Here is a 12,992-nt window from a genome sequence, read left to right as displayed (position 1 = left end):
GACTGAGTGTGAGTGGGGGAGGAATAGAGAGAGAGGGAGACACAGAATCCAAAGCAGGCTCTAGGCTCTGAGCCGTCAGCACAGAGCCCCATGCAGGGCTTGAACTCACAGACTGTGAGATCATGACCTGAGCCAAAGTCAGATGCTCAACTGACTGAGTCACCCAGGCGCCCCTGTACGATCTTTCTTATTTGTGAACTCTTAAAAAAAGAAAAAGAGAGAGAGAAAAAAAACTCAAGCTCATAGGTACAGAGAACAGATTGGTGTTTGCAAGAGGTGGGAGTGAGGAACCAGGAAAGATAGTGAACTATTTTGCGGGGGAGGGGTTTAAAGAAATTGAATAAGATTTTTTTTTTTTTACAAAAATGTAATTTTTCAAAAGTAAAAAGGGAATGAGGACTAAAAGGAAACAAGTTTAGCGGTAAGGATTTTTTTAAATGAAAGAAAAATCTAAGAATGTACACTTGATGATAAGATGGGAAATAAGTTTGACTTGAATTGATATCTTATACCATATTGAGGAGAGTAAAAAACTAAAAATAAAAGCATTACATATCAAAAGAACATTTGCTTGCTGATATTATAGCTGCCTGTATGGTCTACTTTTTTTTTTTTTTTTAACCTTTCCTCTGAATGGCAAGGTAACAGACAGCAATAATAGAGAGAAGCAGCAGAAAATAGCTGAGAGTGAAAAAGAGAGATCATCTTATTATTCAACTCAATTATTTGATTTACTTTAAAAAACACCCTTTAAAACCGTCCTTTTATGTGTTCAGTATGTTCTCCTTAAGGTTTCATATTGGTCAATATTCTGAGGCAGAGAACAGATTCCACTCTAGACAATTTTGAATAAAAGGATTTATTACAGCATGTCAAATGGCTTTTCAGAATTGAGATGGTTGAATCGAACTCTGTAGGATGAAATTCCAGAATCTATTTCCAGGTCTGTACCGCAGAACCAGGCTGCTAAGGAAGCTGCTTCTCTTACCATGATCAGGAAACTGCTTGTCAAATCCGGAGGCGTCCCCTCTTATGCATATAAACACAGGGCTGCCTCAGTCAGAGCTGCTAAATTAGCTGCAGTTATTGGTTCGGGAACAACATCGCTCCAGTCAGGCAACTTTCTGTAGCAAAATCAGGAAGCTTCGGGGTCCCACATCATGCCACCTTTTCTAGAACTAAGAAGCCATTTCTGCCAAATCAACAAGCCTTAGAGACAGAGTGTGGCAGCAGAACTTGGCCACATTTGCTAGAACACCCATTGATAAAATATGTGCCCAACATCCCATTTATCTCGGCTCAAATTTCAAGTGTCATGTGATTGCCTCTGATATAGAACCTGAATAAAACCTGGATCACCAGCTGAGCATGAATTGGAGAAACATTTGTTTTAGCTTTCGGCTCTCCACAGAAAAGGGAAGTCACAAGAGAAGAAAACTGGATTACATATTCTGAGCCAAACCTCCATAACTACATTAGACTTCATTCTAACTTCTCCCCATTCATCTTTGAAAAATTCAAACTGTTTTTTGTTGTTATACAGAGAATTATATTTTTTGTCCATTTTGAGCACAGTCCCAATAGGCTAGAACATTCCTACTATAAGTAAGTGCTTAATAAATATCTCTTTTATTGTATATGTGTGTGTGTGTGTGTGTGTGTGTGTGTGTGACATATATGATATGTCAGAGAATGTTGAGTGCTAATAGAACTATGAATCAGGGGATGAGACATAGCTAGAGGGAGAGAAAGTGAGGGCAGTTGTTATTTTATGTATGATAGCCAGGGAAGGCCGCTTTGATAAAGAGATACTTAAAGACCTGAAATAAATAAAATAGTAGCCATATGACTATATCGTAGAGGGAAAAGCAAATTCAAAAGCTCCCTGAAATGGAAGTCTGCCTGGCCAGAGAAAGAAATAGCACCAGGGTCGGGAATGACTTGAAGGAAGAGGGTGTGGGGCTGGTGGTTACATCATGCAGGCCATGGTAAGCCGTTAGGAGGACTTTGGTCTTTTCCCTGCATGTGATAGAAGACGCGGAAGAGTTCTGAGCAAACAAGAGCTATAGCGTGACCTAGGTTTTGAAAGGATCGTTCCAGATGTGTGGAGAGAAGTCTGAGAGTAGGGCGGGGCTGAGAGGTAGAAGCAGCAAGATCAGCTAGAATCCATGAGCCAGCAGGCAAGAGATGATGATGACTTGGCCGTGAAGGTGATGAAGCAGCGGTGAAAGTGACGGAAGTGGTTGCCTTTGGGTTTTTGGAAGGCTTCGCTGGTGAATTCAATAGAGGGTACAGGAGAAGAAAGCTTAAGACGTTAACCTGAGCAGCAGGAAGAATGGAAGTTGTCACTTACTCAGGTGCGGGAGGCTGCTGGAGAGCCGATCATGTTGAGAGGTGGGGTGGCCAGCAGAGGTTCAGTTGGGGTGTGTTCGCTCTGAGATGGTTGTTGATATCTCTGGGGAGAGGCTGAGTGTGCAGGTGGAGAGGGATGAAGGAGGGGGGACTCGGGCTCAAGAGTTGTCAGTATGTACAGAAGGTTGAGAGTGGCCAGGAGACTGGCTCAGCTCAGCCAGGGCCTCATGTAAATAAGAGAGAACATCTAAGCATGAGGCCAGACTCACTCCATATTTAGATATTAGGGAGAGAAGGAAAGACTAGCAGAGACTGAGAAGGAAGACTCAGAAGAGTAGTATGAAGATCAAGAGAGTGGAATCCTGGAAACCAAGTGAACAAAGTGTTTGAAGAAGGATGGAATTATGAACTGTGTCAAATATTACTGATAAGGAAGGTAGCCTTATGGACCAGCTTGTCCAGGATAGTCCCCCTGTATGCCTTCATCCTCGATTAATTACTACCAGTGTCCCTTTCACACTTGAAAGTGATCTTGTTCAGACCATAAATTGTATGGTCCCCTGTGGTGGACGTGGAGGTGTGCTATTTGGATCATCTTTCAAGAGAACCTGCTATCGGGAGCGTGGCTAATTGACACCTCCAGCTGCTGTACTTTCAGATCTACTGTGACATTTATGCCAGGTCATGCTTCCCTCAGGCCATTTCCCTCCAATGACTGAATACGGAGGAGTACCAGAAATGTGCCATTCCTGCCCAAAGTGGACATTACTGGCCGCGAACCGGCCATTTTGACTTGGGGACTTTCTTTCAGTTCAGCTGAGACTTTCCCAGAATGGCACTGTCATCGGAGGTTCTTTTCTTTTCTTTTTTTTTTTTTTTTTTAATTTTTTTTTTCAACGTTTATTTATTTTTGGGACAGAGAGAGACAGAGCATGAACGGGGGAGGGGCAGAGAGAGAGGGAGACACAGAATCGGAAACAGGCTCCAGGCTCCGAGCCATCAGCCCAGAGCCCGACGCGGGGCTCGAACTCACGGACCGCGAGATGGTGACCTGGCTGAAGTCGGACGCTTAACCGACTGCGCCACCCAGGCGCCCCCGGAGGTTCTTTTCTATCCCATCCTCCTTTCTCTCTCTCCTTGAAAGGTGTCAGGCCAAGTGGGAACCTCTGAAACTCCAGCCCTCCTAGTTTCCCTCCCCTGGCCGAGTCGAAACAAAGTCAAATAAAAAGTCAAAACCCAGCGGATGACAGCGGTTAGTGCCATCAGTAAAGATCTAAAGGATGCAGGGTTCAAGGTTTCTGTCGTCTTGCTATTTAATTCACCAGGGGTCCTACAGAAACTGCACGGCTCCGGGAAAAGAACAAGCATACCCGGAGTTAAATCAAATAGAGCTCCAATTATAGTTGCTCTGCCAGATGTAGTATCTTTGCTGGAACATAATAAGGCCTCCAGCACGTGGTACGTGTCTTGGCATCTGCTTATCAGAAAATCATAACTGGTGTATCACCCTATTGATGAGACAGGTAAAAGGATTACTGAGAACTGATCTTCAGATTTAGACACAGGGAGCTAACCGATGGCCTTGACTGTTGCGTGTGTAGAGGAAACTTAGAGTGGGTAAAAGGAAAATGAATAAGTAAATGGAGGGAGCAAGCAGATGACTCATGTCAGTTGTCATTTAAAGGGAACAGAGAAATAACTGGAAGGAGATGGGGTTAAGGGAGTTTTTTGTTTTGTTTTGTTTTGTTTTCGTTTGTATAAAGGCAGGAATATTGCAACCCGTTTTGTATTAGTGGGAATGATCCAGTAGAGGGGGCAGACTGATGATACAGGGAGAAGAGACGGTAATTGTTGAAGTGATGTTTTGAGCACAAGGAGTGGGAAACAAGTGAAGAAAAATGATATTTGACCCTAACTGGCTCCTACTAAAAGTGGTGAGCTCCCCACTCCTTTTAACAAAAGGATTTTCTTTACCGAAGCGGGCTTCCAGATAGTTTTCCTTTCCTTTTCTTTTTTTTTTTTTTTTTTAACTTTTACTTCAAACTTCAGCTCAACTTGTATTTTTAAATTCACTTGCACCTAATAAAATATAAAAAAATAATGCAATAATTTGAGTGTGTTTTTCACAAAATAATTGGTGGTACCTGCCCAATGTATTTAATATCTAGTTAAGGAGGTAAAGAATATTACAACTCAAGGGTGAATGGGATGATCTTTAGGGTTACCACAACCTCTTAAATTCTGAACTTTTGTCCCAAGAGGTTAGAAGATAAATGCCAAGTGAATGTCACAGACATTAGATGGGAAGAGTCCTGATAAAGATGAGAATACTCACCGGGTCTGGGGTGGAGACAAGGCTTCACGAAAGAGGCAGAACTTGTTAGGTTTTGGAGAAGAGAGAACATTTGGGCAACAGGGTAGTTAGAGTGAAGGTTTTCTAATACAGCAGGAGGTAGGAATTTACAATTCCATGGAAGTGTGGAATATGATAAAACATTGCAAACTGCTCTAACCCAGAACAGTCAACTAGAGTTGTGTTTAGGTACCGTTAATTTCTACATTGTGCATTGTTGAGCTGAAGGTGAGTTTGATGTCCTCCTGAAAACTGAGACAAAGTAGCTCTAACTTCATTCTGAGTGTTGCTGTGGATACACAGGACAAGAAAGCACAAGGAGCAGATCAGAAAATGAAAAGACAACATACAAAGTATTTTCTCTCATGTCACTTGTAGGACTTTTCTGTTTATGTTAAGGAGAAAAAGAATAAACGGCGTGTAACTGAGTTCAAGTTAGAAATTCCTCTAATAAAGGAGGTGACAAAAATGAAATATGGACTCTAAAACAGCAGTAAGAAATGTTCTCATAAGCTTTTAGGACCCGAAAAATTACACACCATTAAACTGTGTAATTTTGTTTTATTTTAGCATTTAATGTATTGCCCTTTATTGCTGTTCTGTAACATAGGGAGATTCAGTGGTACCTATATTTTCTTTTTTTCTTCCAAGACCTAAAGACGATGTTAACCTGCGGCCTGGTACATTTTGTGGCTGGGAAGCATTGTTTATTTTTCCTTTTTCGTTCCAATACATTGTATATCTCAGGCAAAAAAGGGAGATGGCAGTATCCCAATGGTGGATTTAAAAATTTTTCGGTCATATTTATAACACCACTCCTTAAATACCAAATAACCAGACATCTCAAACTTCAATGCAAGATGAAGGTGTCAGTATTAGTAACTTTTATTTATTAACTACATAGTTTGGAACTGTTAAACATAAAATCGTGAATAATTTTCCTTCTCACCAATTCCAACTGAATACAGTTTCATTGTGGTTTTCCCTCGGGGTATAAATCTGACACTTCCCTAGACTCTTCTCTTATTCCTTTGAAAAAGTGCAAGCAAAGGGCGCCTGGGTGGCTCAGTTGGTCGAGCGTCCGACTTCGGCTCAGGTCATGATCTCACGGTTCGTGAGGGTTCTGTGCAGACAGCTTGGAGCCTGGAGCCTGCTTCGGATTCTGTGTTTCCCTCTTTCTCTGCCCTTCCCCCCTCTCACGCTCTGTCTCTCTCTCTCTCAAGAATAAAACATTAAAAAAAATTCTTTTTTTAAAGTGCAAGCAAAAAAATGTGTTCTTAGAAGTCTTTGACAAGGAAGAACAAATATCATAAGCTCTATTCTCTATGTTTGTTACCAAAATCTGTCCATCAGTGTCTGGGTATGGAGGAGAAATTGCCTGAAGTAAAAACAGGATTTCACACTCCACCAAGCAAGGTGGGATAACGCTAATAATACAGAACCTTTAGGCAGTGCTTCTTAAGATATCAGAACCTCCATAAAAAAAAGCAGGTACAATATAAAAAAAAAGTCATATGATCCTAGATGAAAAACATCCAATCATTTTGTGGGATGCATAACACATTGCGTAAAATGTGGTAGATGAAGAAAAAAAGAAATACTATTGCACCTAGTAAAACTAAACAGCAGCAACAACAAAATACATCTTTTTGTTTTCCATCCCATTTCATGATAGTGCCATTATTGGCACAGGGCCAGTAACGTAGTTGCCAAAAATAAGGGCAAGGCTATAGCAATGAGAATTAGCTGGAAAAGAAATAAGCTTATGACATTCCCATTATTATAATTGTTGACTTGAGCCATTGTGTGTTTGAAATTTTAAGATGTGCGATTTGCTTTGCCCGAGTGAGAACTATTTTTGTTTCAAGCATTCTAAAGAAGTTTCTAAATTATAAGAGTATTTTACTAGTTGTAAATACACATAAAGACCAAAGCATAGATCCCATACGTAAATGTTGGTAAAAATTTCTACCTGGTAACTAGGTCATGAGAGTCACACAAATATTGATTAGGAATCAAAACATTTTAATTCTTTAGTTTTGTTTTCCAAAAGTTTAGTTTACCTTCAACCTACATTTTCTTATATGTAATAATTATATATTTATTCATTTATACGGTTTGGGTAGGAAACTATGGGTAGGAAATGATGATGACAGAGGAGGACAGTTTGAACAAAATGACTTTAGCCATCTGAAACAGTGGGAGATAAGTAGAACCAGAGATCACCAGGATTTTATAAGAACAAAACAAAAGAATAAAAAATCTGCTGCTGCTCTTTCAGGAGGAACTGAATGAGTTCCAGTAAGGCATTGGAAGTGTGGACATCTTATTTTTGTTCTATAGGACTGGGTTCTGTAAGAGTATATTGGAAAACTCCTAGAGGTACTCTAACTTGAGGTAGATATGACATTAATTTGTGGAGAACTTGAGATTTTTCTCTTATTGAGTTAAACTTGTTTTTTTTAAGTGAAAAACTCCAAATAAAGGTTAACATTTTACCCAAGTAGTAAGTGTCCTAGTAAATTTGAGATATATATATATATATATATCAAACATATATATATCAAACATATATATATATCAAACGTATATATATATATCAAACATATATATATATCAAACATATATATATATATATATTTCTGTAAATATGTTTCTCTAAACATTAATACTTCGGTAAAACTATTTTACTCGGAACACAATACTTTGGTGAAACCATTTTACTCTTTCCTCCTAAAAGAGAATCTGTGTGTTCTTAAAGTGAGGTTGGATTAGCAGAATCACTTCTGCCAACTCTGCCTGAGGCCACGCTGCCTGGACTCAATGTTTATGCTGGGGTTCAGGTGAAGGCTGGAAACAACTGGGAGCTGTTCCTGAAGGCTGCTTTGCCTTTTTAGGGTATGAGGGTCTCTCTGTTTGGGATAACGTGATTGACAGCTCCACTCCAGCTCCAATTAGCACTCTGTAATTTATTAGCTTCTGCTTTCAGATTATGCGTTAACTTTACAAATATTTCAGCCACGGAACCAGCAGCTATCAAGTGTCTCTTTCCTGATCCAGCCCTCTGGGGCTGGAGTGAAATACAAGGAAAGAGCGGTACAGTTGGTCTGTCAAGTGAGAATAATCATTTGTGTCTGTGCCTGTCTGAGGGCACGGTGTCTCTGATTTCCCTTTAGGCCTGCATCAGTGTGTGTGTGTGTGTGTGTGTGTGTGTGTGTGTGTGTGTGTGTGAAAGAAAGAGAAAGATTTGTAGATAGATTCTGTTGTGAGGAGACCATATTTATATTGTTAGAGTTTAATTTATTCATGGGGAAATGGGAGATTTATGTTTGCCTAACCATGTTGCTTGTATAAATGTCAAAACTTCAGTTACATATAAACAGCAAATCTAATGATACTGCCTTCAGGACTTTTATTCCTTTACTCCAGATTTTAGGAATATGTAATAAATAATGAATAATATTAATTCCTAAAAGTCTTGCAAGGAAAATGGAATATATAGAGTATGGACTTTGATAAGTATGATCAAAATGTGAATTATTTGCAGGTATATTATTAACAGAGTTAATGCAATTTTATAAACGAATCTTGGGTTTTTTTGGTTTCATTTATTTTTTTTTTAAGTTTATTTATTATTGAGAGAGAGCACGACTGGGGAGGGGCAGAGAGAGGGGGAGAGAGAGAATCCCAAGCAGGCTCCATGCATGGAGCTCTAGTTGGGGCTCAGTCTCATGAATGGAGAGATCCTGACCTGAGCCGAAATCAAGAGTTGGTTGCTTAATGGACTGAGCCAACCAGGTGCCCCTGGTTTCATTTATTTTTAAAGTCTTTGCAAATATCTTTCAATTTTTCTTTAATGCTTTGACTATAAGAATTACATTTAAAATGGAATTTATAGAGGGGCGCCTGGGTGGTTCAGTCTGTTAAGCATCCAACTCCTGAGTTCGGCTCAGGTCATGATTTCAACGTTTGTGAGTTCAAGGCCCATGTAGGGCTCTGCGCTGTTAGCTTGGAGCTTGCTTGGGGTTCTGTCTCTCCCTCTCTCTGCTCCTCCCCTGCTTGCTTTCTCTCCGTCTCTCTCTCAAAGTAAATAAACTTAAAAAAAAAATTAAAGTGCAATTTACAGAAAAAGCATTTATATGGAAAGCAGTTTGTCTAAGTTGTATTAATTTTTTTTTATCTCCTCCAACCCCACAGTGATCAATCGCTACGTGTTAAAAAAAATTCTTGTTTATTTCGATAGGAGGGTTACGGGTGTCTGCACATGAATGCAGGGTTTATGATTCTGAGCAAACTGGAGGTTAAATTGATCTTAAGAGTTGTTTCCTCAGATAAAAATGAGCACAGAAAGTGCAGTACTTACCCAGAAAGAGTGTCAAGAGAAGCTTCCAGTCAGGGGATCTAAGTCCTCACATCCACCACCTCTGCCCTCCTTCCCATCCAGGCCCAAATCAATCTTAAGTCATGGCTAGAATTTGCCACACATTGAAATAGAACTTCAAAGGGGGAAATGAGACAGGCTGGAAACTCCTTTTAAACTAAAGGAGTAGAACAGATAGAGTTCCCTGAAGCTGGGTGACTGAGTTCTCAGCCAGAGGGCAATCGGCAAAAGGATTACTTGGTGGCGCAGAGCTGTCTCTCCCCTTTTCATCACCTCTGGCTCAGCGGAGGCCAAGCGCGGAGGGAAGAGTGCGTGAGGAGGCCGCCAGCGCCAGCGGGGATGAGGGGAGCCGAAGCTTCTCTTTCCCTCGGGCTCCCAACCAGGTGTAACACACGTGAAAACGTCATGTTTGCCTTGTCTCCTGTCATCTTTCATTCCCTTGAATGTCCTTTTGTCAACCACTAGTTTGCCTTCTCAAAGCTGCATCATTTCATGAAAATTAATGACAGGCATGGGAATTCGTATTTTGCGTGGGTTTGGTGGGCCTACCGCCTGTCAGTCAGGACTCTTCTTTCACCGAGGTTCTCTTTGATGCTCTTATTACACGGACAGAATCATTATAGTTCTAGGTTATTGTGCATTTCTACTTTGGGAACATACAACACGGAGGAAAATGCTGTGATCCGTGTGTCCTATGTGCCAGGTCGCTGGAGTCTGGATGGTCTGTTCAGGACTGCCCCAAAGGCCAGTTCCAGTGAATGAGTCTCCTCACCGGCAACCTGATATTCAGGTCAGATGCAGCTCAGGAGAGAGGTTTCAGTAACCAGGGGCCCGTGGCTGGGAAAGTGCTCCCTGTGGGTTCTGATCAGAGATCCTGCGAGCGCTGTCGCAGTGGGGCACGGGCACAGCCTCTTCCAGTGGGGACACTTGGAGACCATGTCCAGCAAAGAACGCACTACCGTGCTTCCTTCCCTAACTGCATACTCAGCGGCAAATTCTAAAAAGCGAGCCGGAACTTAATGCATTTTATTTATGCTTGTATATACCAGTGATCCGTGCCAATGGAACATGGATTAAAAAAATCCACAGAGAAGTCCAAAGTTAATTTTAGTTATTGCTTCAATGTCCAAACCTCAGGCTAACTCTGACACGACTTGGTCGGGTTGGGTGTGAGGAGCTTCAGAGCAGTGAAGTCTGGAAAATACTGAAGTGAATTAATAAGAGAAGCAATAAAAATTGCCTCCTGGAGAATGGAAATCTGCCTCTGACTGAATGGTCTATAGTTAGTATCATTTGATGAAAGGGTGTGAAAATGTCTTAGGATAGTTCCTTTGAGACCAGGGATTTTGTAAGTTCTATGATGTGTCATCCTTGGCTGCCCTGCCTCCTTCCCTTCCTTATTCATCTACTGTGGAGGGCAAAGCGGACCCAAAGTTGAGCCACTGAAGACAAATTAGAAGAGGGCAAGTAGTAGTTACCGCAGTGGGTTGGAACCCTGGCTCTGCCATTTAATGGCTGTGTGGCTGGGCAAATTATTTCTCCTCTGTGAGCCTCTGTTGTCTCGTCAGTAAGAAGGGGATCATGATAATAAATATAACATAGAATTGTTGTGAGACTTAAATGAGTTAACCTGCATGCAAAGCCCTCAGACCGGTGCCTGAGAAACAGCATTAGTTGTTATGAGTGTTATCACATCTGGGCACCATGACGAGAGAGTACCTTCTGTATGAGCAACACCAGTGATAGGTTCTTGTGATGACCATAATGATGGAAAGAGGGGCTGGGTAATTTCCCTAAGCCGTACACTGAGTAGGGTCCCTTACCGCCCCAACTCCTGAGATGATCATCCAAGATAAATTTGTTTCTCACATTACAATGGAGGTCAGTGTTTGAACTCATCTTTTTATGTTTTCACAGTCTGCAAGGGCAATTGGAACATAACACAAAATCTCTCCCTTGGGCATTTTAGTGAATGAAGTGAGTGAACGCAACTTTGGCATCAAGAGAAAATTAAGAGAAAGACCACTAATTTCTTAAATAATCTCTCTCTCTCTCTCTCTTGCTTTTCCTTTTTTTTTTTTTTCTTCCTCCTGGTAGGTTTGGTTTTGTAGCCTACCTTATTAAAATATAATATAACCAATATTCCCAAAACACCTTTTAACTGAATACTGTTTTAAGAGTCTAGAATTTACAAAGTAACAATAATAATGTACCTGACTGAATGGTGCACAGGTAGCCTTTTCAGCACCATCTCTGCTTTTAACCCAGTGAATGCTGACAGATAAGCCCTGGGCTTCCGTGGGCCACAATTTTCTCATTTGTGAAACAGAGGTGGGCTACCTAACTTCTCACCTCCAGGGTTGATGGAAAGTGGAAAAGAGTTATCAGCTTTCACAGAATGGCAAACACTTTGGAAAAACACAGAGCACTCTACATATAAAGTAATGGTACTTACTGACATCAGATTGTACTACTATAAATTATTTTATTCTACTGGAGAAAGACTAGGACATTTATTTTCTTCTTATGAAATAACACAGTTACCTTGTAGTAAAGAGACATCTTTAATGTTTGTTCCTTCTTCCTCATCACCTTCAATTTTGCCCACGCACAGACCCCTTCCCCTGTCCCAAAACTGAAGTGCCCAAATCATGACCATAGAGACTGAGAGGAATATTCGAGGTATTAGAGACTCCATGGACATTTCTTCCCCTTGTGGTGATTCCTAGTTCTTCATAGAGACAGTTGGGGATCTCTTGTTGCTTCTTTTCATCCAGAGGAGGATAGAAGGAGAGGCAGAATTTGTGGGAGAGAAGGCAGAAAAGGGTTTCTTCTTTCATCGTAAAACGTTCCTCGTAAAAAATATGATATATATCTACACACACACACACATATAAAATATATCCAGTGAAATTGCAATTGTTGTGCCAAACACTGGGAAGTGCCACCTTGGTCGATGTATTTCTGGAGTTTTAAACAGTTGTCCTACAACAGCTGCATTTCAGTAAGACTTGGGCAGGTGGCTCCAGATAAGCCACTTGCCACTCACATTTAGGCTGAGGCTTCCATGTTCACAGTCCAAAGGAAAAAAGTGTGTCTTTGTGTCTGGAGTGGGTATTGCAGCGAGGGAGCTGGCAGGAAGGGAACTGGAGGCTATGAGGTGAGGAAGAAGGAATTGGCCTCTTTTACTTCTCTACCACAGTCTTTGATGCAAATACAAATACATTTCAAATGTGAGGATACTGACATCCGTAGTGCTACGGCCACACTACTTAATGAAATAATTCACATCAGCATAAAAAATATTCACACCAAAAAGTCTCTTTTTTTCCTCCTCTTTCCAGGAAAATTTATGACATCGTATCATCTAAGTGACCTCACCGCAGATATTTCCAGTGATGTGCCCAAAAGTCATTCAACATAATTCAGTCTTTGGATCTGCTCTTTCCACAGAAGGAATTATGGTTTGACAATATTTCTGTAGATGTGTGTTTTGGTTTTCCCAATACACGGAGAAGTTTGAAGTCTCTGCCTTCCCCCATGTCCTCATCCATGAAGTGAGAGGCACAGATGCTGAGCCTCCACGGCTGGTCAGAAGGGAAAGGGAAGGGGAAACCCTGGGTCAGCAGATCAGCTCAGGAGGGATGCACCACAGAGGGAATAGCGACGAGCTGTAAACCAAGATCAGAAGCTGTTACAAACCCACTCGATTTCAGCTGAGTGCCATCAAGTGCGCTATATGCAGAGACCTACAGGGAAGAAGGTGGGCTGTCTAAAACCAGTACAGATCCTTGCTTTTGTCCTGAGGCTGCAAACCTGAAAACAGAGAGAAAACAAGAGAGAGAGAGAGAGGGGGGGAGAGAGACGGAGAAGAAAAACAAGAGAGGGAGAGAGAAGGGGTTGGGG

General features: G+C 41.2%; 1 protein-coding gene and 1 long non-coding RNA gene across 2 annotated transcripts in view; both read right to left on the bottom strand.

Moving 5' to 3' along the window:
* LOC121029967 (uncharacterized) overlaps positions 1 to 9,719 on the bottom strand; it is a 34,220-nt gene extending 24,501 nt beyond the window's left edge. The window contains exon 1 of the long non-coding RNA XR_005790006.1: positions 9,069 to 9,719. This is a non-coding gene — a long non-coding RNA (uncharacterized LOC121029967). The remainder of the gene's footprint in view (positions 1 to 9,068) is intronic.
* A 3,079-nt stretch (positions 9,720 to 12,798) lies between these two features.
* The window catches only part of VGLL2 (vestigial like family member 2), a 5,835-nt gene continuing 5,641 nt past the window's right edge, over positions 12,799 to 12,992 (bottom strand). The window contains exon 4 of the mRNA XM_040474622.1: positions 12,799 to 12,835. Within this exon, the coding sequence (XP_040330556.1) occupies positions 12,799 to 12,835 (37 nt within the window). The remainder of the gene's footprint in view (positions 12,836 to 12,992) is intronic.

Source organism: Herpailurus yagouaroundi, unplaced genomic scaffold (assembly GCF_014898765.1).
Source record: "Herpailurus yagouaroundi ecotype Mexico unplaced genomic scaffold, PumYag 139, whole genome shotgun sequence".
NCBI lineage: Eukaryota > Metazoa > Chordata > Mammalia > Carnivora > Felidae > Herpailurus > Herpailurus yagouaroundi.
This window is presented reverse-complemented; position numbering and strand designations above follow the sequence as displayed.